Consider the following 25443-nt stretch of genomic DNA (forward strand, 5'->3'; position numbering starts at 1 on the left):
TGTATGGGACATGTATTACTGTATGCAAATTGCTAGCTCTGCGATGCTGCAGATCATGAAACTGAATACCTAAGCATTTTCTTCATGTTAAACATGAAAGCAATTTTAGGATAGTTCATTAAAGCAGTAAAATTCCTGATACCTTACAGCTTCTCTGTAGTATTTGATTGCAGCACTTTGATTTCCTTTATCAGCCAGGTTTTTGCCAACATTGTAGTGCACCTGGAAACAGAGATGAACATTCTACCAGTGCTACACAGGCAGATATTTTGTGGAGCTAAGTTGCTAAAAACCCTTAGTCCATTAAAGTCTCAGTCACTAGAATTAGCACTTGAGCCACTCACTGCTGGCTTTTGTTGTAGATGGATACTTAAGATTGGACAATATATACATACAATAAAGACAGCAAGGCGAAATCTGAGGAATAAATTCATAAATCAGCATATCTGTTCCAGCTATTGAAAAACTATTACTTCCTTATTTTATAAATGAAGTCATCCTACTTTCCACAAGACTTTATAAGGAAACCTCCTGCTCTCCATTTCATTTATTTCATTGTCAGGTAAGTAAGAGAAACTCAGACCCAAATCAAATCTACCATAGCAGAAGAAACACTACAGCAACGTAAGTCTTGATTAAACTTGGCTTTCACTATACCAGAAACTAGAAGAAACTCTAAATTAACACAAACACTAAGCTTCACATTTCAAAAGCAAACAAAAATAAGATGTACACATGTTATTATTGTCTTGGGATAAAAATGCATCAAAGAGCATGTCTGAAATTAAAATAATATGTATGGCAATATGTTGGAGATCTTGCCTGTTAAAAAGTGGAGAATGAAGAAAGGATCTAGAGCTTTGAGATGCAGCTACAGGGAAGAAGATGCATGGGCTCGATATGGATAAATATGTTTCAAGCCAAATTTGAGTTAGAAGACATCTGAAATCCTACTTTAAGACAAATCTCTGAAGACTACATTACTTGGTCAAAGGGAAGAAATAAATTTAGAATTAACAGAAAAGTACTATATTAAGTCCTGAAAATAGACTTCTCAGCAACTAGATCAGAATTTATTATTTAAATCACAATTTGAAATCAAGTTGTATATACTGCATCCAAAACAAACACACATTGCAATTTCTTCTATACTTTGGAAACTTAATTTAATCTTTTCAAAACACTATGGAGAAATTACTTTACACTCAAGTACAAAAAGATAGGTTTGTAATGCATTTAGATAACTAATTCATCTTATATATTCAAAAAAAGGGTTTTATCTCATGCATCTACTAAAAGAAAAATTTGAATTGTATTTGGCACAATACCTGGGACCTGTTGATTCAGCAAACATACAACTGTGTTTGAACCTAATTTCCAACCTATTTAATTGTCTAGTTCCCATCTCTATAGGACTGTGACCTTGCAGTAACATATCAACAAATAAAATTAAGAAAAATAAAGCTAAGAAAATTTCCATGCTTTTCAGAATGATTGAATAAGCAGTTCCACTGGTTTTAAGGAGAGAAAAGATGCTACAAAGCTTACTAAGCATATACAGAAGCAGCTCCTCAGGATGTAAGATATACAATAGCACACAAATTCAGCATCCCACAAAAGCACTTCGAGCACAGGAAAAAATAATCCATGCACTTTCACTGATCATTCACAAAAATGAGAAGGCTTATGCCAAATAAGCAATGGAACAGCGCATTTCTATCAAGATATAGTCATTCATAAAGATCAGCTGATGGTGTCAAAACCCCCAAAAGATAGAATAGCATAGTTTTCCCAGGAGTCATTAAAGTAAAATGATGCACCTTGAAAGATGTTTCTTAGGTCTGAATTCTATTTGTATATATCTTCCAGGTATGTTTCACCATGCCACGATAACATTCCTACCAAACTGAATTGCTCTGATTATATGTGCTGAAGTTTACAGACTGAAAAAATTATTCAGAGCAAATTAGGTTATAAAACTGCTGTGTTTCCAGAAGAATGATAAATTGTGGCAAAACAGGAGAAATAAGGAAAGATTTCACTCAGTAATATATATTAGCCCTTAAAAGACCTGACTTCACATTTCAAAATCAGCAAACAAGATAATATTAAACCTGACAAAACTTCTTTCTTTCAAGAAGCTTTATAAAAGTTTGGGGTTTTAGAAAAATGTTTCACAAAATTCATGAGCATTACTGAAAAATGAAGTTTGATTAAAGACTGGGGACAGATTATATGAGAAAAAACTTTGTATATACCAACTACTCAATCTTTCACGTCAACTGTCTGTTAGAAAACACTCTGCCTTTCACTTTCTGATTCAGTTTTTTTCTTGGGTTTTTTTAGCATGTAACATCTTCATATCAATTTGTATCTCAAAAGAGGTAGCAGAAAGAATATTTTTCTATGTAAACAGAATTGTGTGAACTGCAGAAACCAGAGAGATACCAATTCTCTCAAGTCAAAACATCAAATCAAATATTAAGCATAAATATACATTTTGCAAACCAAACTAAAAAGATGTACTATAGTCTATTCAAACTGTTTGTAGAACTGTTTAATAAACTATTAGCATTTTTGATGGTATATTTCTTCTGTCTTCAGATATAGCTTCTGTGTGAAAGGAAATGTTCCTGTACAATACTCCTGAAATTGAAGAGCTCGTTGTTATAAGTAGGTTTCCCAAGTCCTCTTCAAGTGAAATTGTGGCTTTAGTTTCTTTTAATAAGGCAGTGACAGAGAAGGGAAGAAAAACGAAACCAAATGTACCAAAAGAACTCTTCAGCCTACCACAAATAGCCAATGACAAAACCAGCTCTACAATGGATTATAATACGCACTAACATCCTGCTCTTAAGATCAGTCAGCAAAGGCTTTCCAGGCACACACAGTCACCTGAGAGGTGCAGCTGACTTCTGCCATACAGTCATGTCTCTCATGTCACTTGCTGACTGTGACAAAGAGATGCCAAGATCTACACCCCCAAATTAGGTAGACAGTAACTATTTGACTTCTGCTAAGTAAAAGACTAACTTGCCTTGACTTCTCCTATGATCCCTACCTGCACAACATGGAGACAGAAGTACTTTCTGTGTACCAAAGGGCAGGAAGCATCATTTACACTTTGAAAATGAAAGGTCAGTGTGATGTTTTAAGTTTGATCTCTAGAGATGTGGTGGTTCTGCCTTTAACAGATACTTTGCATGCCAACCTGGGAGGGAGGATTTTTCCTTTCCTGATTAAACATTTAAGAGCAGACATAGCATTTCATTATTAAAAGATTAAAGATAGATATTAACTGGAAATGATGTATTACATTATGCCCACATGCTCATTTATCAGTCTTTAACAGGTAACTACTTTATGATAATAGCTCTAAAAGGAGCATTTCTCATTGATGCATAACACAATAGTCTCCAAAATCAGGGCAATTAGGTAAAAATACCCTAGAGTAGAACCTAGTTGATCTCAACAGGTGTGTGTTGTTTAACGTTAACATAACCATGGCACCATAGCCTAGCCAAAGAACCGACTCTGCCTGCTCACAGTACCCTCTGTTGGCTGAAGAAGTCAGTATAAAAAAAAGCCAAAGCACTGTATATTATTTCATGTTAGACAAAAATGGCGCTTGAACTTAATTATTTATGTGTTTAAATGTGCACATATGTTTAAATGAAGAAGAGAGAAAAAAATTGCCTGTACAAAACCAAAATTGCTGTTGAAGTGTTTTTTTGGTTGGTATTTTTTTTTTTTTCCCTTCTAAGCAGTGTAGGTAGATACTGAAATGTAGTATCATCTCTTCTTGGGAGGTACACCCCCTCAGTTGGAGCACTACTGTTTTCAACTAGTTTATTCTCTCTTCCTAGCTGCTTATAATCACCTTTTTTTAAGCAAATATGAACATTTGCTGAGAAGGATGAAAGCAAAGCACAGATGTCAAAATTTCTACAGAAACATGCAGATGCTTCTGTTCAATGCTAGCTTCTGTCATCAAACACCTTTCTCTTTCCTCTGCTACCAAAAGTCTATTTTTTAACTAATAATAAAATAAAGGCTTTTGATGTTCACATTTTGTTTGTGCAGCTGATGTTGTCTAAAGGTTCTTCTGCATGACTGTGCTTGCATATAAAAAAAACCAGACATCTGAAATGTTATCTGTGTGGTGATAGACTGCAGGTAGCCCCTATAAACATAGCCCACGGTGCGCTCAGAAGATAATCTCCTTTTAATATACAGCATAGAAAAAAATTCTCAATATCTAAAGGAAATGCTCTATAGATCAGCTTCATAAATCCTTAAACAGCACTAAATCTTTTTCTGTCACAAAGAGGTTTTACAAGTCCTTTTAAGAAAGTACAGAAAGCAGTCTCACAAACTCTCATACATTCTCAGTATTAGCATAGGTTGTCTTTGACAAACTTCTATCCGCATTAACTACAATTTGCATAAAGTTTCAAGTGCAAAGTCACTACCCTTAGAATCAAGCCTGCGTTTTTTTTGTGCCACTAAGTCACACTAGTATATGTCACCACTGAGCTCCAGGAATTAACTCAATCTATATGGTATGAAAAAAAGTGGTAAGAGGAAGAAAAAAATCAATATATAGGCACCTTCTGCTAAGAAAAATACTGCCTAATGTATTCAAGATGCATGCTATTTCAGTCTAACGACCTTTGAAACTAGCTTAAGTGCAGGACCATGCAGGTTCAAATGTCTGATGTACTCTTGGATGTGTTTAACCAAGATCTGTAAACATTTCTTTCTCAAAACCATTTTTTATCTATGTATATATATAAAAATACTTATAACATATATATTTAAAATAAATAAAATTTACAATAAATTGTAAATTATTTAAAACATTTAAAAATCTGTACTGTGACTTTTTTCTAAAAAGTAAAAATCTTTGTAACTTCGTTACAGTACTTGATTATTTCCAATAAATTTTAAAATCACTAGGCAACATTTATCCAAGTTGATCCTAAATTTAATCCTCTTGAACCAGATGCATGTCTGAGGTTGGGACATCCCTTTTTTCTATAGTAGATAGTAACAGGACAAGGGGTAATGGGATGAAGCTGGAACACAAAAAGTTCCACTTAAGAAAAAACTATTTAACTGTTCAGGTGAGGGAGCCCTGGCACAGGCTGCCCAGAGGGGTTGTGGAGTCTCCTTCCTTGGAGGTCTTCAAGACCCGTCTGGACATGTTCCTATGTGACCTGATCTAGGTGACCCTGCTTCTGCAGGGAGTTGGACTAGATGATCTCTAAAGCTCCCTTCCAACCCCTACCATTCTGTGATTCTATGATCTCTCACTCAAGGGGGCAGATTCACTGCTACACCAGACAATCCAATTTAATGCAGTTGCCACACCTCTATCTGAAGAGATGTTTAAAGATGAGTCTTGAAATTAGAGAATGCACTGCTGTAACTACTTGTTCCTTAGAATTAAGGTAAGTTGACTCTATGCTGCTCACATACTGATATTTTGGAATTGAAAACAGCTGTACCACAAAGGCTGTAGCTTTTGTTGCTAGTTGGAAGACATATGGAAATCCTGGCATACTGCTACCTAAGGGAAGTAAAGCATGACCACATTACACATATTAAAGACATTCCAAAAACAACAAGAAAAATCTATTATCTGTGTTCCATCTTTTGGTCTGCATCAGCCTCCCACTGAAATAAATGAGCCTCTGAAAGAAAGTCCTGTGGAGTCATATTTAAAGGAAGTCTGCAATTTCAAGACAACAAAAGAAGATCAGAATAGAACCTGTAGTTCCGATTCTTACATTTACTTTGGTCGACATTTAATAAATACAGTTGAATCCATAAAGAAAAAAGTTGCTCTCACGCATGGACTGTCTAATGCTGTTACCCAGAAAAGTTGCCTGTTACTATGACTTCAAAGTTACTCCTTCAGCAAAACTGGAATGTGAGCCCACAAAACCTTCCCTGCTCACATCACTTTCCATTTGCACAAGCTGTCACTAGCAGCAATACAGCTCAGGCATGTCTACAGGGCCCACTGTTGACAAACATGAGCTCATTTTCCCTGTACACTCATTGGCTTTGGACCAGCTGCATTAGTTCAGTAGCTTGCACACAGCTTATCGGCTCAAGCACAGCACTGTGCGAACGCTGCTACACAGCCAGACGTGGCTTGAGGCCAAGCAACTTGGAGCACAGGCAAAGAGTGTGGATCTGTCTAAAGCACTCTTACCATGGCAGATGGATGGAGTTACACACAAAGAAACAGATTGCATCTGCTCCATTTATAATATGGGCTTGTCATCCAGAAGACAAGATAGACTGAGGTCATCATTAAAAAGAAGATGGTTCCCTACCACAGCCACACAATAAAACACAACAGCTCTTTTTCTATGTATTGAAATCTGAGATTACTGAATGACACAACCATGTTGTAAATTTGCCGTAAATGTTTTTACAGCTCACTGCTGCATATTTGTACTCCGGTAGATGCTGAGTTTTACCCGTCTCTTGGCAAAGTTGAGCATTCACAGGATCCTTTTCACACTCTGTGTCTCGATCTGTATTGTCTAGATATCACTCTAGATTACAGAAATCTAATTTTTATTGACAAGCAGTGTATTCCTGTTCTTAAGCTCTTCAAGAGAGTCTCTGCTAAAATTCAGACAACATTGGGGCTTTGTGGTATGCTCAGCTATCAAAGGACTGCTGTGAAGGTCACCTCTATTGGCAAGCTAGATCCACTCTACTATGCCAAACACTGGTGTTCAGCTCAGTGAAACACCTTATGCAGGGCCACCCTCTTAAATCTTCCCTTAGTAAGCCTTGCAGTTTTCCTCAGTGCCCATGCCTGAAGACTCCATCCCACTGAGCCACTGTAAAAGAGCAGAAGTGGGAGCAAACATTTTACCCCCAAATCCTGTGACTGCACTGATGATATACTACTTTATACCTTAGCTGTGTTGGCTACATATACCACAGAAAAGGTATAAACCCAAGGGTTCTAAAAACATAGCATGGGTATTAAGGTGCATACATTGCTACAACTGACTTACTTTTGATATTTTGTTGTAATAACTTGCAATTGTGTACAATTATTTCAATAGAGTACATAGAGCAGTACATCCAATCTGACTGGAAGTGTATTCCCCATTCTCCCTCCCCTGCCCACTGTCACCTTTCAGTTCCAAATCACAATATTGTAATTTGTACTCTCTGGTATTTTGACTATGCTATCACTATAATTTAAGTGTCTGACATATCAATGTCACATTCTTGCACTAAGCAAGACTGTGAATAACACTGTACCACAATATATTAACTATGTGTAACACCTCCTCTATCCCACATTTCATAACAAAAAATATTAAAAGTCCACGTGAGTAACTTACTTTTGCATTCAGAGGGCACACAGACAGTGCACTTCTAAAAAGCTGTTCTTCTGACCTCCACTGACTGCTGCGGAGAGCACAGCGCGTAACATTTATCAACAGGATTCCAAGTACTGCCACAGCAAGAATTTTCTTAAGGAAAGAGAGACAAGTTTTAGAAACAAACCATTCAATTGAAGCACTTCATCATCAACTTTACTGATTGTTTTGATGGTACCTTTTTCTTGGCTTGCTTACTCAAGAGACTAAATCCATATGTAAATAGAATGCAATATCCAATACTGGGGAGGTAGATGACTCTCTCTGCAACAACAAATCCTACTCGGAAGAACAGATTACTTGCAGGAAGAAAAGGGATAATAAGAAATCCAAGTCCTAGGGTAAGAATTCTGTAAACAGAAACAGATTAATTAATTAACCACAAATCTTAATGAAAGTACCTTTTGTACTTAACATACAAACATTATAGAAGGATCTGTGTACAGAATGCAGCACTCAAAAGCAGCCTTTGAGAGCTACTAACAAAGTCAGATTAAGTTTCAGTGAAGTTCTAACACTTCATTCCATCAGGAGTTTTAAAAATCCTAACTATCATTTCCAGAAAAGCAACGTTCATGCTTCCAGGCCAGAAAATGGTGCCATTACACATTAATTTCATCATTCCTATTTAAAACAAATAGGAAAGTAATGGTAAAAGCTACTTGTCTGTTTTTGGAACTAATAAGACAGCAACAGGGGAAAAATATAGGTCACCGTTGAAGAAGAAATATCCTACTGAGAGAGCATTTTCTTTCCTAAAAATACATCAATAATAGAACCCAATGTGGGTAACCACTTGAAAGTTAGTAATGTACACTCTTTCTGCAAGCAGCAGAAACAAGCAGTTCTTAAGGGCAGTTTATCTTCCTTGTTTAGGATGAGTATTTCTCAGCAGGTAACTTCATGGACTATACAGAGCTTAGACAACTGAGACTAGGTACCTTACATCTCTGATGCTGACGGAAGGGAATAAGAACCCCTGTTCTGTGTCAGGTATTTGTTATAAAGGCCACAGGCATGGTAGTTTTCTAATTTATTACAAAGAAATCTCTATACTGTAATGCAGATGTGTCCTGTTACTCTTTTCCCAACCTCACAAGTCCTAGACCTTCACTGTACTTTTTGTCTTTACCCTTTACTAATAAACTGTTCACCAACACAGGCTTAACGAGTGTGTTTTTACTACAAAGTATGACATCACTTGTAGCAAGAATTTCACCCCTCTAAATGATTTTCTCTCCGTGCAAATGACTATGGGAACAGCAGAAAGGAAGGCGAGTTTGATGTTAACATTTAAGGGTATGAGGGGAAAGAAATGAAATTATAGAATGCCACAGAAAAGAGAAATAAAATATTAATCACTGAACAGCAGAATGGCCTTGTTGTGATTGAGCTGTTGAAAAATTTTAAAAAAATGAGAAATTAATTATACATAAAATCCACAGGAACAGAACCTGACAAGTTAAACAGAAGCCCTTAGTGAGACAGAATATTTACAATAATCTTTATAGTTCCTTTGGGTAAAGTACAAGCTGTTTCCTCAATAGAGACTACGGGTCAGCATTTTACTTTTTCATTATGTGGTCATGGACAACACTCCTACCACCTTTCAAGGCACATCTCCTCTCTCTTTCATTATTAGGAGAAGATTAAAGGAGATGATGACTTGTAAGAGTAGGGGCAACAACATATATAATTTCCTACTCTGTTCTGAGCAGATATTTCTTTTTACCACCTACAGTGTTAAGGATCTCAAAATGCCATTTCAGGAGAAAAATAAAGCAGCCATCCATACCTCCTCCTCCAATTCCATTTCCCACTAGTCAACGTACAGTGATGGGTCCAAATTGGGATAAAACTGTAATGACAGCTATAAATATTTATTTGAACTGCATTTGCTAGACACTGGTTCCACTGAATTGTTAAAATTACCAGTAGTGGTTTAACAAAATAATACTGTCTCAAGTTGGCCAGGCATTTAAAATTCATCACTGTCTCTTACCTTCTCTTATGGCTGTCTTCTGAGCACAGAGCTTGGCACATCAGACCAATTAGGCAGAACCAAAGTGCTGCTAGTGCAATTATCCTCCAGTCACTGATGGATTTAATGAGGGGTATGCAGCCCATTGACCAATCAAAACACAGCCACCAGGGACACAACAGCAACCATGCATTCAAGGAATAATAGTAATTATAGTTTATAACCTGTCAATCAAAAAGAAAACAAACATTTATTTGATACTGAACTTAAGGGGGAGGGGGCAACTTTAGTTCTTCTCACTGCTATAATTTCCCTTATCACAAAAATCCATTTTTTACAACAGAGGGGCCTTAAATACTGTTAGGCTACAACAGTTACAGATCCATTTATTTTACATCTGTGAAATTAATCCTAAATTATTAATTTTTTTGAACATAGCTAGGTGGCTCTCTATTCTGAGCAGGGAAATCCAGTTCTGTGCTCTCCAACCAATATCCACGTATCTCTTACAATAAGAGAAAACATTAGAAGACAGCATCTACTGTCTTTGCCCTTCACTCTCCATCTCCAGAAGAAGCCTTAACACAGTCATAGAAATAATGCCAAATGCATCAGACCAGAACTTTATGATATTTTCTTCAATAGAGAAGAAACAGATGAAAACTCAGGCACAGTATGTGGAAAAGGGATGAAATCCACAAAAAGTTAAATCCTTGCATGCACAGGAACAATTGTGAATAAATGGAAATGTACTTCAATGTGCACAGTGTATGCTCAATTGAATGCAAAGAATATGTAAGGTATACTGTTTTAAAAATTGCAGGAAATCATCACAGCAGCTTAGTGAAGGTGACTTATCACATATTTTGAAATTTAAAAAGACTGCCCACTTTATTGTTTCTTTGAAGCACTGAAAAGAAAATGCAATTTGATGACAATGATAAATGTTCTGAGCTGGCCAGAAAAAAAAGCAGCTTCATAACTTACTCTCACAAACAGACTGTCTGCAAATGAAGCTGGGTTGTCTACTTCAGTGAAAGCCGGTGGCCCCGTGCCCATAATCCTCCAGCGTATATAAAGTATACTGGCTCCTCCAGACATCAGGAGAGTTATTCTGAAAAGCAAGCCCTTTCTTAACAGCCCAGCATTCTACAGGAAAGAAAGAAAGAAAGAAGTCTCATATACAAAACCAGTATTTATTTCTCTTTCCCACTACATTCACATCCCTTTTGCCAATGTCTTAAAAAGAGGAGGCTATTCCTGTGCATCCTTGCTGTTAGAGTTGATGTTTTGATTATTTTTGCAGTTGCTAGAAAGCTCTCAGGCTTTACAATGCTTTCATTGACTATATGTAAAATGCTATTTGCAAATATTTTGTTTCCTCCACAATCAGAAAAGAATACTTTGAAAAAGTCTCTTTTCTACAAATCCTCAGTGACTCTACAGCTGATGCAATTTTGCACATCAATTTCTGATAGAGAATATGAGCAGGATACAGCCTTTAGCATGCTGCCTATTAAATTGATCTCTCTTCTTAAAATAGAGGGTGGTTACATTGTGAACTTTAAATTGCTATATCCAGTTGACTGCTTATCACAAAGTTTTTGTTAGCTTAGGTCTCTTTAAAGGTAAAAAATACATGCACACAACAAGAAAACCGCAGTTAGAAACTGGGAACAATTAGAATTAAAATTTTTGCTAATCACTAATGTGATAAAAAAGCTAATGACAGACAGGCACCAATATCACTTTGGTCAAACTAAAATTATCCAAGATCTAAAAAGAACTGGTTTATCTACATTAACTCAGTTGATATACGTGACATTTTATAATATACACTTTAGGCTCTAAAGAAGGCAGTTCACATAAAACAGAGAAGTGGTATCACAGAAACTAAATTTGACAGACTTGAATTTTTTCCTTTGTGAAACATTACAGTTTCTCGAAGCACATACCAGTTTCATAAATGAAAACACTGTATAGTGTAGAGGCTCTTGAAGCTTCACCAGTAGTGACTGCAAACCAAATCATTGGTAACTATAACAATATCCCTGTCACAGCTTTGAGGTATAAATTCAAGTTTCCAACACCCTACTTCCCCTAGCAAATGGTAACTCAGATAGGAAACGAAGGAAGCTTCTCTCTGACTCCCTATATTACAGTCCTGTACTGCTGCCTTAAGCTGCCTGAAACCTGATGGCTGAAATTATTCTATGCAGTCTCAACAAGTCATTAGAGAAGCAGAAGATGGAAGATGAGAGTTTATCTGAAATGAGACATTATTTGGGCCACTACTCTTTCCATTCCACACATTTACGATGAAAGGGTCAGTAAACTATGCGTTTTTATGCGGAAGAGTTGCCTGGATCCTAAAACATACTGCCACATGATATCCAGTATTAGCTTTCCTTTACTCCTACCCTTCCAATCCCTACTATTTTATGATTCTATGATTCTCCCTTAGTCTGATATGCTTCTATCATCTTTAAAAATCTACCTGATGGTTATACATGATCAATTCTATGTACTCTATGGGAGCTGGCGCACTGATTACTGTTACCTCTTAATGAAATATGCTGATTAGCAAGCACCACCATAATTATTTAAGAGATCAATCTTAGTTATTTCTGAAGATTAAGAAAAAAAGGTAGGCTTACTGCACAGACATTCATCAGTGCCCTGAAAATATTTAGGCTCTAAAATGATGGAAAAGTTCAGTTGAAAAGCAATATTCAGATAGGTTTTTAATATTTGTACTTGATAATGGAATCATCATGAAATATTTAGCTGAATGCCTAAGAGTAAAGTTTGTAATGTTGACTTTATGTGAGTTAGCCTTTGTGCTTAAATGGTTACTTCCAACTTACATATCACAGTAATCAAAGTCACTATAATGAGGATTACAGGAAAACCATTCCTAAGAATCTGTTTTGCAAGAGAATTTTGCTGTGAAGGAAAACCATATAGTGACAATTCATAACTGCCATATGACAGATTAACTACACAAAAATCTCTTATCCCAGGCTTCACTTCATTTAACAGTACATGTAGCTTCTGAAAGGCCACGTTTCACAAATCACCACAAAATCTCTTAGCAAGCAGAACTGTAAAAGTGGAAGAACTGTTATCTTATCGTCTTTGATTTAGTTCACTGAAAACCGTCATGAAACTGAAACCTAGCTCAACTGAGGAATAAAAAACCTGCAATTAAGAGAACTTAAGATCTGCCTTTCAAAAAAATAACCCAAAAACATTTTGGATACACTTCCATGAAAAGAGCAGAACAGATTTTTGTAGGTGGCAAGAGCTAAAATTAATTACTTCTATTACAAGAAGAAAAAGGCACATTTGATGTTGTCCTCACTCCCTGTTTAAAAGTCACAAAACAGAAACATAACACCTTGAGCTTTTTGTGCTTAAAGACTAATCCTTCAAAAAAGTTTGACACATCTCACAGAATCTCAGAATGGTTTGGGTTGGAAAGGACCTTCAGAGACCATCTCGTCTAATCCCCCGACAGGGACATCTTTCACTAGATCACGTTACTCAAAGCCTCATCCAACCTGAACTTGAACACTTCCAGTGATGGGGCATCCACATTTCTCTGGACAACCTATTTCAGTGCCTCAACACCCGCATTGTAAAGAATTTTACTGATCAAACCTGAGAACAGGCTTCCTAGACAGGTGGTCGATCTGCTAAGACTGTCATTGTTTAAGAGGCATTTGGACAAAGCTCTCGATTACATGTTTTAACTTTTGGTCAACCCTGAAGTGGTCAGGCAGTTGGATTAGAGGATTGTTTTAGGTTCCTTCCAACTGAAAACAGTCTACTCAATTCAGCACAAACCCATGTTCTTTCAGTTTAAAACCATTGCCCATTGCCCTGCCACTACAGGCCCTAATAAACAGTCTCTCTCCATCTTTCTTAGAAGCCCCTGTTATACATTGAAAGGTCACAATAAGGTCTCTTTGGAGCCTTCCCTTCTCTGGGCTGAAAAATCCCAGCTCTCTCAGATTTTCTTCACAGGAAAGGTGCTCCAGCACTCTGGACGCAGTACGCCAAGGGAAGTCTCACCAGAGCAGAGAAGAGAGGGAGAATCACCTTCTTCAACCTGCTGGCCGTGCCTCTGCTTATTCAGCCCAGGATGCAGCTTTCTGGGCTGCAAGTACAAGTTGCAGGCTCATATTCAATTTTTCATTCACCAGTATTTTCAAGTCCTTTCTCATTGGGGCTGCTCTCAATCCATTCAACTCCCAGTTTGCAATGATACTGGGATTGTCCTGACCCAGGTGCAGGACCTTGCACTTGAGCTTGTTGAGCTCCATGAGGTTCACACACGTCAAGGTCCCTCTGGTTGGCATCCCCTCCCTTAACTGCACCACTAAGCTTGTTGTCATCTGCAAGCTTGCTGAGGGTGCATTCAATCCCACATTTTTCGTGAATGTATTAAATAGTATCAGTCCCATTACAGACCATTGAAGGACACCACTCGTTACCGATTTCAACTTGGACATTGAGATAGTCATTGTAATTCTCTGGATGTGAACATCCAGCTGATTCCTTATCCATCTATTAGCCCATCAGTCAAACCCCTACCTCTCAATTTTTGAAGCAAAAGTGTTGCAGGGGACCATATGAAAGGCCTCACAGAAATTCAGGTAGATGACATCAGCAGCTCTCCCCTTGTATACTTATGCAGTCACTCTTGTAGAAGGCCAGTAGTCAGGTATGACCTGCCCTTCATGTTGGCTCACCTCCCCGTCTTTTGTATATTTTGACCTAACTTCCAGGACCTAACTGTCCACTTATTCCCAGAGTTCTCCTATTACCTTTTATATCCATCAGTTTAATTCTGAACTGTCTCTGCTTTAATCCCCTATAGCTCTAGTGTATTTTTAGTTGACATTACTCTCGCTATGCAGCACAAATTCTCCAGCATTCATATTTGTTGCCTCTGCATCCTTCACTTAGCCATTCTTGGTCAAATCTACTGTTTCAGTTCCAGATATTCCGCTTTCAGTGTTTTCCCCCTGAAGCTCCTCCCTTCACCCTTTGCAAAAAGGGATTTAAAAGCTCCATAGGACTTGTGCTACTTAGAAACATAAGCAAGACTTCTTTGCAATGAAATCACTGATTGATGCGAAGTACAATGAATATTCCTTTGCCTTGCCAAACCTTGGATGTGAGAGACAAATGATTTGGCTGTTTTTAACAGTAGTGATGTTCTGTAGTAGACTGTTGGTGTATTTGTCCACTACCAATCACTCACCTGAGGCTGTTTCTGTGATTTACTCGCCAGTGAAAATACTAGGTGCTAGATTCCACTTGAGCTAACACTAGATAAAATGATATCAACAAAAGTCAGAAATTTGATCCTTAGTGACTCACAGTACTAACATAGTTGGGTTTATTTAAAAACTCCTAAGCTACTAGGAATTGTATCCTGTTTGGTAATTTGTAATACTTTAGTGGGATTGTCAAACTAGGCATAATAGTTTTTAATACACTTTTTCAAATGTCTGTGTCATTTGATAATCTGAATAAGTATTCCTTTCTTTATTCTGATCAAACTTGTTAAGCAATCATTTCAGGTGTATAGCTACTGATCTGGGAGAACTTGTACCAAGCAGTCAGTTCTTCGTATTTTTAACATACTGTTGAGAGAAGTGTGGAATAAATTCACCAGCCAATGAAATTCTCATGCTGCCTCATTACTACTCACGTTGTTGCACAGATGTCATAGCACACTGCCTTACCAGGCTAACTGAAAGCACCTCTTTAAAAAAAAAAAAAAAATCTCAACAACAAAACTGTCAGAAGTTGTATCTTTGTCTTTAATACATGACGGGCTGAATGGCCAGAATGAAAAAACAAACAAACCCTGAGGACTCACCTCCAACGATTTGTCCTTATATAGTAACTTTTGAATAAGCTCCAAAACATTTAGCTTGTTAATCACTAGTGCATCAAACACTGCGTTCAAACCCTAAACAGAAAAACAAGAGTGTAAGAGGGAGCAGCTAACCACAAATATTTTAAAAACACATATTAAATTCCACTTCTACCACTATTTATACCATGTCAATTCTACTCCAAACGAGTAGAGAGATACGTTGGTAGTAAAAATGGTAGAACGAGAAATTGAGAACCTGAGCTCAGATGAGTAGAATATCATGTTACTGCAATAGGGATTTCTCCTGCTACACAGAATAACCCTCTGGGGGATACCACGTACCAGGAAACTGGATACCATATGCATCATCACAACACTATTCTGCTCTATGTCTTCTTTCTGAAATGTTCCTCAGTGTAAATGTTGCAGTCAAAAGTAAAGGCTTCTGTCAGTAAGGTGAAGTTTCTTTATGCTTTATATTTATTTTTTTTGGCATGCAGCTTGGTACCTTTTGACTGTCAGGTTCGAGAAATGCTATTTTTAAAGAGTACATAAATTACCACAACAAACAAAGGCTCAGAAACACTTAACAGAGATACCAGGTGTGCTTTCGTTGCAATTACAGTAATATACACAGTGGAAATTGCTGGAAAAAAGAAAAAAAGCAAAGTACTATATGACATCAGCCACTACACCTAAAACTAGAGCATATCTAGTGCTTTGCAGGACTACACTTGCACATACTACGCCAAGGAAACAATGAAAATGCATCCATATGCAATTCTATTGAGGTGACAAGCAAACTTCAACTTTTATGTGTTCCTCCTCCTATTTCAGTAATCACAAACCATGACAATCCTTGAATATTTAGCCTATTTCCTAATAACTTTGGAAATTCCATCAGTGTTTTAATGACTAAATGAAAAAAAACAGACAGTAAAATAGTTCCAGGTGAGGCAAAGAGTTAGTACACTGGGAAGCCGACAAGTCTCCTTCTAACAGTCAAAGGGAGAACACAGAGATAGGTTAGAGAGTAGTGTGGTTCTACATAGAAAGGCCACCTTGCAGTTAAAAGGCTTTTGGCTCACTTGCATGAAGACAGGAAGGCAAGAATCCTGTTGAAAAACACATTCACTCTACAATCAATCTTTTTAATGGTGATTTTTCCCTTCACTCCTCTGACCCATGCCCCTCAGCACAACAGTAAACACAATCGTCCTAGCAATGCAACAGCAAACGAACAAAAAACCCCAGATCCAGTAACAATTTTGTGCCTGCTAGCTCAAATAATTACTTCATCACTGAAGGAAATAATCACACCATGTTTTAAGATAATTCCCTATGTTTTGCTTAGAGACATTTAAAAAATACACCACTACAAAAATCTATAAAAAAATAATGTCTTAAAGCAAGAAGTTTTCTGAATGTCATCACCCTTTTTTTTCCTAGCAAGAGCAACACGGTCCTTGCAGCAAAGAACTCTTCTAATTCTGTTGTTCTATGTCAGTTAAAACTATGAATGGGATTTATTTACAAATATATATGGCTATACAAAAAGTAAAAATCACATATGCAGCATTTCAGGTGGCTGATTTAGTCACCAAAATCAGAATGTCTTGACTGAAGTAATAAAAAGCAAGAGCACAACGAATGTCAACAGTAACTATATCTGTTCACACAGACATATCTTTAAAGGAGGGACTGAGGAAAGGATTCAGTATTAGAAATGCATAAACAATGTCTTCAAATTGAACTGTTCAAAAAAGCAAGAGGGTGAAATTTAAAAATGCATTCTCCAGCCAAACCTTTGTTCAGAAGCCTTCAACAAGAAGTTTGTAGGCCTGCTATCTTGACAATAACATTCAAAAACAAGGCCAGCAAACAAGGTATGCGCTGAAGCTAACACCATAAATCTTTTAAATTGAGGAAAAATTTAACATATATATGCAACCTGCTTACAAAAGATAAAATGAAGAATTCCAACAGATTGGCAGGGATACAATTAAGACAGATCTACTAGAATACTGCTTTTTGTCAATGTTAACTAGTTTTCTGAACAGAACAAAAAGGTGTGCATGTGATTAGCTGTGGAGAGCATTCATCTTTGAAGGCTTTACACCTGCACCTGACAGATGCTGAAGTAAAAATTCAGTCAACAAGAGGATTCTTACCAGTATTGTAATTCCTTGTTCTTTGCACAGCATGGCTATTGCACCTAGGAAAACACTCATCAGCACCCAGAATATAGAAAAGTTATGTCCTTCTTTACCTGTCAAAATAAAGCATGCCATAACATTAGGTTTATTCGTTTAAAGGTAAAAGACAGAAATCTACATTTACATTTCAAAGTTATACAGCATTTAATCTCACAATCCTTTCTATCAGTCAACATCTGGATACACAGACTTAAAAAGCATAGGGCACCTCCTGCAATATGCTGGCATTTGTCCCTTTATTGCAGTCATTTTCCATTCTCAGAGATGTTAAAAGTCTCCCTATTTGCTAGATGTTTTAGCCAGATTAATTAGAATGGCAGAAGCTTCACACTGTTTCCACAATTCTTCATCTGCAAAGGTTAATTCCTACTATTTAGACACATTTGTTATCTTTCGCTAGAGCTCTGTCATTACTGGCCACTCTCTTCCAAGCTGCCATAAGAACAAGAGATTCTTTCTAAAGGTTACACATGAAGTATCACACACGAAAACTGTTTTAACTGCAGTCTAATCTACAAAGGCACAATGAGCTGCTTCTCCAGGGCTGCTGCATTTAGCAAGTACCTTGTATCATTTCATTAGCACTGCAATGGAACGCCATGGAGCTCAAAAATTTCAGCATCTGAGCAGAGAAGCAGTTAGTTCTTGCACTCAGGAAGCAGTTTTACAGCAGGGTGAGGAACTCTGGGGTTAAGAGATCAAGAGTAACTACAGCTTCTACTCAAAGAAAGAGTCTTTAAAGATTGCACCATGTAGCTGATTTTGGGTACTACAAGCAGGCATTCCTGAGATTAATGTAACAATAAGCCCTACTTCAGCCAAGGTACTATCACACGCACAGTACATGGGTACTTCACATAAAAACATATCTGTCACAACCTCTACTCCACAGGTGCACGCAAATAGAGAGAAGCACTCTGCTCATTCAGAGGCAGTTTCTTGCTTCAAGCAACTTGGGCTCCATAGGCACCAAAAGAATCAATCTTTGACTTGGCACGTGAGAAAACAAAGTTGAACTCTACGTTCACTGGTTGAATCCCTTTCCTGCTTTCCTTGATCTCAAGAGAAGTTCTCTTCCCTATTGCTAATGCAGGTTTGACCCTCAGAACTTAAAAGAACTGCAATAATGGTCTATGAAAAGGGTAAGTGGTAGAATTAAGATTACCTTCACCAGAAGTAGGCACCTACACATAAGCTCCTATACTAAGCTTTCTTTCCAACTGGGTGAGAGAAAGGAATACCTTTAGGGATTAAGTTGCCTACTTAAATTCATTTGTCCACTTTTCAGAGAAGTAGCTCACTCATTACTGATTATACAGATTATATGAATTATAATTAATATAATATTATTATACTGATTACACTAATATACTAGCTCAGATATTGCTAAGTCAGGTACAAACCATAACCACCAAGTGCGAAAAGGATCTGTTGACATTGGCTTCCTCTCTCATTTTGAAGTAGATTACTTCTTTTGCAGCAGAGAACAGAAGTTTTCACAAAAATATATAGAAAAACAGGTTTTGAGATTGCATTGAAGCACTTCTTTCTTGCCTAAGACTAAAAGCTTCAATAGAGTAAATATTAAGATGTTTGTGATTCATCATTGCAATATCCAGTAGGCATTTGTTCCTTCTCCCTCCACTTAAAACTATATCCTCATAGGTTAGGTAAGACTTAACATGAGAGGTGCACATGTTATAAAGTTAAAAGAAAGCCTTCTGAAAGAAAGAAGTCACACACACCTCAAAAATACCAAAACAAAACATAGAAATACAAAATAACGTAACCACTAAATGAAAGAAACATTACAACTGAAAAAAAAAAGCAGCAGGGAGGAAACTTCAGCTCACATCCATTATACAGAAGAAAAACTGAGGGTTACAATTCATAGAGGAAAGGGCTCTTCAACTCTTCAGATTTTGAAATATGACAAACTGCTGAGACAGTTCTTGAAATTCAGTTTTTGTTTGGTTTTTTTGTTTGTTTTTCAAACACACAGAGAGAATGTGAAGATGGAAGGCAAAGTAATTAACCATGTTCACAAAATGACAACCAGTCATTCTTACTAAGTATGAAATGAAGAACAGTGAATAAAGCCAATGGACCTCACTGAGTTTACTGAAGTACACTTTCTTCTATTGCGAGATTTCTTCTTCCTAGAAACAAACTGTGGTGCAAAGAAGTCGGGATAACTAAACACTTCTGAGAGAAGTGGTATTCAGCAGACAAATACAAATGCAGGGAAGACAGTGGGAACTATATAGAGTAAGAGACCAGCTGGTGATTCACAAACGTTTAGGTGATACAAAATCTAAGACTAACAGGAAAAAAAGAACTAGGTGAAATTATCAAGTGTAACAGGAGCACATTCATACAGAAACAAACTTAGAAAGGTCAAATCACAAAATGATGAAAGGTGAGATATGTAAAGACAATAAATCCCACAATTCAATAGCAGCAAGGAAGGAGTTATTCCAATACTCAGTGGGAATGAAAATGGAATGAAATGCCAAAAAAACTTAAGTGCCTCTTTGCTTAATTTTCTTCACAAAGAGGTCAGCTTCCATCAGATGGCAAGTACAGGGGAGCAAGAACAAAAGCAAAAAATAGTGAACTACAAGACAAGAATTTATACAGAAGCTAATCTGTTTTAAATGATAATTGGTTTCATTTACTCCAACAGGTCATAAACAGCCTGGGGTAACCTCAACTGTTACCTCTGAGAAATCATGAAAAACACAGGAGAACCCAGAAGCTTCAAATAAAACAAAACAATGCCTACATATCTTCTTTTAAAGAGGAAAAGAGATACACAAGGATAAGCTAAAGAAACAAAGCTAAGCTGATTGGTCAAAGTTACCCAGAAAAAGAAATTCACTTAGAAAAAATATTTTCTATGTTACAGTCTAAAACATTAGAGTGCACCTAAGACATACTTTAGCCATTTATATCAAACAAAGTGTAATTTCTGACTTGAACAGAAAAAAATAAGGGCCTTCCTGATGAAAGTAAACCTGTAAACATCATATACCATGACTTCATGAAGGCATTAGAACACCACTGAAGACTGTGAAATATGCCAGAAAAAATATGGTCTGCATAAACTTACTGTAGAATGGGTACAAACAACAGCTGAAAAACTACACTGAGAGTAATAGAGAGCTCATTGTGAAAAATGTAAAGATACATTCTGGATTGGGTCTTTCCTTTGTCTGCCTCTAACAGGCAATTTTAAAGATCTGGATGACGGAATAAAGAACATGATGATTAAGTCCAGAGGTGCTCCTAGGCTGCAACAGTCAGGAAGCATTCAAAGGATAAACCAGAACTCCACTGATAATCTGGAGAAGTGTTCTAGCAAAAAAACTCTGAACGTGGAATTCCATTTAATAGGCACACATTCAAAGTTGTACAGAAACAGGTTTGTCTTTTTGTGAACATCCCAAGTCTCGGATGTCTCTGGAATGTCTCAGCATGATAAGTGCAGCCAAGCTAAAGTACAGACTGCCAAGGATGGTAAAAGCACCTAGCACAAGAGAAATAATGAGGGATAAGATCTTATGGGAGATCATATGGGAGATAATGTCGAACGCCTGGGCTTTAGTAAAACTGGCTGCATGGCCAAACCTAGAGGATGGTGATCAGTGGCACAAAGTCTAATTGGAAGCCATTAACTACCAATATACCCCAGGGGTCAATACTGGGTCTAATCCTGTTCAACATTTTCATTAATGATCAGGACGATGGCGCAGAACGCACCCTCAGCATGTTTCCAGATGACACCTTTCTGGGACAAGTAGCTGATATGCCAGAGGGTTGTGCTGCCATTCAGAGAGATCTTGACAGGCTGGAGAAATGGGCTGGTAGGAACCGCACCAATTTCAGCAAGGAGAACTGCAAAATTCTCCACCTAGAGAGGAATAAGCCCAGGCATAGTAGATGCTGGAGGCCACCCAGCTGTAGAGCAGCTTGTCAGGAAGGCACCTGAGGTTCCTGGTGAACACCAAGCTGAACATGAGCCAGCAACATACCCTTGCAGGAAAGAGGATTAATAGTATACTGGGCTGCATTAGACAAAATATTGTCAGCAGGCCAACAGAGAGCATCCTTCTCTACTCTGCACTGATGAGGCCATATCTAGATTACTATGTCCAGTTCCGGGCTCCCCAGTACACAAAAGCCATGGACATACTGCAGTGAGCCCAACGAAGGGCCAGTTAGATGACTGAGGGACTGGAGCATGTCTCTTCGTGGACATGGAGCTGGGACTGTTCAGCCTTGAGAAGGAAAGGCTCAGGGAGGTCTCATCAACGTACTGAAATATCTGAAGGGAGAGTACAAACAGGATGGAGCCAGGCTCTGCTCAGTGGTGCCAGTGACAGGACCAGAGGCAATGGGCAGATGCTGAAACACAAGAGATTCCCTCTGAACATCACAAAACACTTTTTTACTGAGATAGTGACTGAGCACTGACACAGATTTCCCAGGGAAGTTGTGAAGCCTCCAATCTCAAAAATATTCAAAAAGTGTAGTCCTGGACAACCAGCACTAGGTGGCCCCTACTTGAGCAGGTCAGCTCAGGTGACCTCCAAAGGTCTCTTCCAACCTCAACTATTCTGTGATCAATATCTCCTTCTGAAAAACCCTAGTCTCTGTTCCTTTGTTTTCTTTTGCAGACTCAAAAGGTCAATACACTCATATATAGAATTGTGATGCTATGAAAATTCATCAGTGATTAAACTTTAAAGAATTTCAATTAAGTAACATTTTATCTTGTACTTTTTCCCGAGTCAATATACACAACACCCCCTGTCCCCTGCAACTGCAGAAATCTCAGTAAACTAGGCTGGAAAAGTAGATACAAAAGCCAGTCACTCAGCAATGCCTTCAATCTCTTTTTTTTTTAACAGTGATTTAAAAATGTAAAGCACTGCATAAATGCTAATTATTATTATGAGATACACACATGGCAACAGAAGTAATCAGTCTAACAAAGGACATTCCTCTAATACGGTGCTGCTTCCCACCAGAAAAATCTTGTGTCAGAAAACGAAACCACTCTTTCCCTGGCACCTGTGCCTGGTTGAAACTGGTACACCATATTGTGAGTGGGCATTGTGCCACTCTAACAGATGGACAGAATTGTAAGCATGCCAAAGAAACAGAGTACTTGCTGCCTTTTCTTTTTTTTTAAGCTAGAAAAATACAGTCTTTCTATACAAAACCAAAAACCATTGCTCAGATGGTCCCTCTTTGGGAATACATTAAGTCTGAAAGTTGAGGGGATTCAATGAAATACCTATATAAAATATAAACAAGCCATGAGGGCTCTTCCATTTAGACTGCTAGACTTAAGTGTGTCCACACACACTTGTGTCCAGTTCTGGGCTCTTCAGCTCAAGAGCGACAGGGAAGTGATGGAGAGAGTCCAGCACAGGGCCACCAACATTATCAGGGGAATGGAACATCTTTCATATGAGGAAAGGCTGCGGGAACTACTGGGGCTGCCTAGTCTGGAGAAGAGGAGATTGAGGGGAGATCTTATTAACATTTACAAATATCTAAAGGGTGGGTGTCAGGAGGTCGGGACATCCCTTTTTTCTATAGTAGATAGTAACAGGACAAGGGGTAATGGGATGAAGCTGGAACACAAAAAGTTCCACTTAAACATAAGGAAAAACTATTTCACCGTGAGGGTGAGGGAGCCCTGGCACAGGCTGCCCAGAGGGGCTGTTGAGTCTCCTTCCTTGGAGGTCTTCAAGACCCGCCTGGACATGTTTCTGTGTGACCTGATCTAGGTGAACCTGCATCTGCAGGGGGGTTGGACTAGATGATCTCTAAAGGTCCCTTCCAACCCTTACCATTCTATGATTCTATGATTCTAAGTATAAGCATTCCTAGAGCAAGGATGCATACACAAAGTGTTTCATAGCACAGAATTAACGGATTCTAAATTGATAAGCTGCACATTGATGATGCACCTCCATTCTGTCTTCCTAAATGCTAATCCCATTTCAGTAGATCTTATTTTGCAATGTCTTAAATCCACAAGTCAATGAAAACAAACTTCTGAGAAGTTTGAGACATGAAGAAAATACTGCATTTAGAGAACCAAGCTTAGTCTTGCTTTGAAGTCAAAGTTACAATATCCTAAACAAATATTACAAATTACTAATTTAGCAAATTATCAGCCAAGTGGCAGCTTGGAGTAGTTTAAGAAGTCATCATCTTCAGGTGAAGCCTAGTAATTGATTCTGTAGAATCACATACTCCTTTGAAAGTTAAAGCAAAGGAAGTTATGCTGAGATCCTGCAGGAAGTTTTAATTTTTAACTGAAACAGATCACAAATGCTCATATATTCCATTGATGTGCCTTGCCTGCAGGGATGGTATCTTCCAACTAAACTGCTACAAATACTCATCTAACCAAGTTCTACATTTTTTCTGCTTTTGAATTGCTAAGCAAGGAAGAAGAATTACCTAGTCTTAAAAGATCACATAAGAATTCACTGTCAGAATTAACTTAAGCCGAAGTTCTCCTTGTGTGTCTCCAGATGTACATACTACTGCAGCTCAGTTCAGTGTTTCACCCAGTAATGAAATTACAATACAAATGCCATTCCTAAACATATCCAAGCATCTCAAACTCATTACATATAGGCTACAGTAAAAGGATCACCTATCCCTGAATCACACCATCTTGGACAAGCAAAAGGTAGCACCAGTTAAACCAAAAAAAAAGTTATTATTTCTCCTCTGCCCACTAAAATAATGAAACTGTTAATTTTTTCACATTCAACAAATCTCTCCTAATATGTTCAAGTATGAACAGCAGAGCATGCAGTTGAAAAATCAGGGCTCACAGTTCAACAGTAAATATCTCCTGACCATTTGCAAAATAGCTAACAAATTCCCCATATCTTAACAATGATCTCTTCTGCCCAGGAGACTTAAACACTTCCAGTCTATCATAAGACAAATGTTCACAAAAGCCATCACTACAGTGCATGCCTTATTAAATTAGCAGTGAACTGGTAGATAGTCAGTGTGTGACTAAACTGAACAGAACAAAACAGAAACACAGAACCAGAACAAAGTCACTTTTAGAAGTAATAACATATGAACAAACAGTTGATCCCCTGTTTAATATCCAGGACAATATTATTCTCATGAAGCAAATCATCAGCTCATTTTGCAACTCTCAGTAATTGCCAATGCAGATGGCAAATACATGCAACTGGATCCCTGTCAAAGTTGAAGACAAAGGAAGGGAAAATGAATACTACAGCAGTTTTAAAATCGCCTTATGGATTCCCAGAGAAGCTGTATTAAAATTCAACAAAGTTAATAACCCACAATTCCCTTCAGAACATACCTAAACAGTTGTCAGCTCTTGCTGTCTCCAAAGCCTATGCAGTGGATTTGTCCCCACAGTTGTGTTTTAAAACAGCAGGACAGAATGAGAACAACAGATTAGTTCCTTGCAAATACAAATGTTATCCTATCAAAGATGATAATATAAAAAAAGTGAATATTGGGAAAAAGTAACAGAATTGGAGAACTTCAGTAAGACATAATTATAGCCCACATAGTGTGTGAAATGCTTAATAAAAAAAAATAATATAATGCTACAGATTCTGGCTATTAGAAACCCAGAAATAAATCACATCAGGCAAACAAGCTGAAGTGTATCTTGAGCTTAAAAAAATAAATGAATAAAAGAAATTCCTTAGAAGTTTTCCACTCTAACACTGATATTTTTCTGATCTCCTGATTGTTTTCAGTACTATTGTTTTCCAGTACTATATATACTTCCCCCACAGTACTCCCAACTCCTCCTCAGACATTTTATGAGTCCTTACTCCTAAGCAAAAAAAAAACCGCAAACTTAACATTTATTCACCTAGACATCAGGTGAAAATGAAG

The 25443-nt window shown here is 37.6% G+C and overlaps 1 protein-coding gene across 2 annotated transcripts in view; it reads right to left on the bottom strand.

Annotated features, from left to right (window-relative positions):
* TMTC4 (transmembrane O-mannosyltransferase targeting cadherins 4) overlaps positions 1–25443 on the bottom strand; it is a 57516-nt gene that overhangs the window by 13103 nt on the left and 18970 nt on the right. For both annotated transcript variants that reach the window (XM_062020543.1, XM_062020544.1), the window contains exons 6-12: positions 17470–17567; positions 15299–15391; positions 10390–10551; positions 9424–9626; positions 7600–7771; positions 7383–7514; positions 143–222 (exon numbers count right to left, since the gene is read on the bottom strand). In XM_062020543.1, the coding sequence (XP_061876527.1) occupies positions 143–222; positions 7383–7514; positions 7600–7771; positions 9424–9626; positions 10390–10551; positions 15299–15391; positions 17470–17567 (940 nt within the window). The remainder of the gene's footprint in view (positions 1–142; positions 223–7382; positions 7515–7599; positions 7772–9423; positions 9627–10389; positions 10552–15298; positions 15392–17469; positions 17568–25443) is intronic.

Source organism: Colius striatus, chromosome 1 (genome assembly GCF_028858725.1).
Source record: "Colius striatus isolate bColStr4 chromosome 1, bColStr4.1.hap1, whole genome shotgun sequence".
NCBI classification, from domain to species: Eukaryota; Metazoa; Chordata; class Aves; order Coliiformes; family Coliidae; genus Colius; species Colius striatus.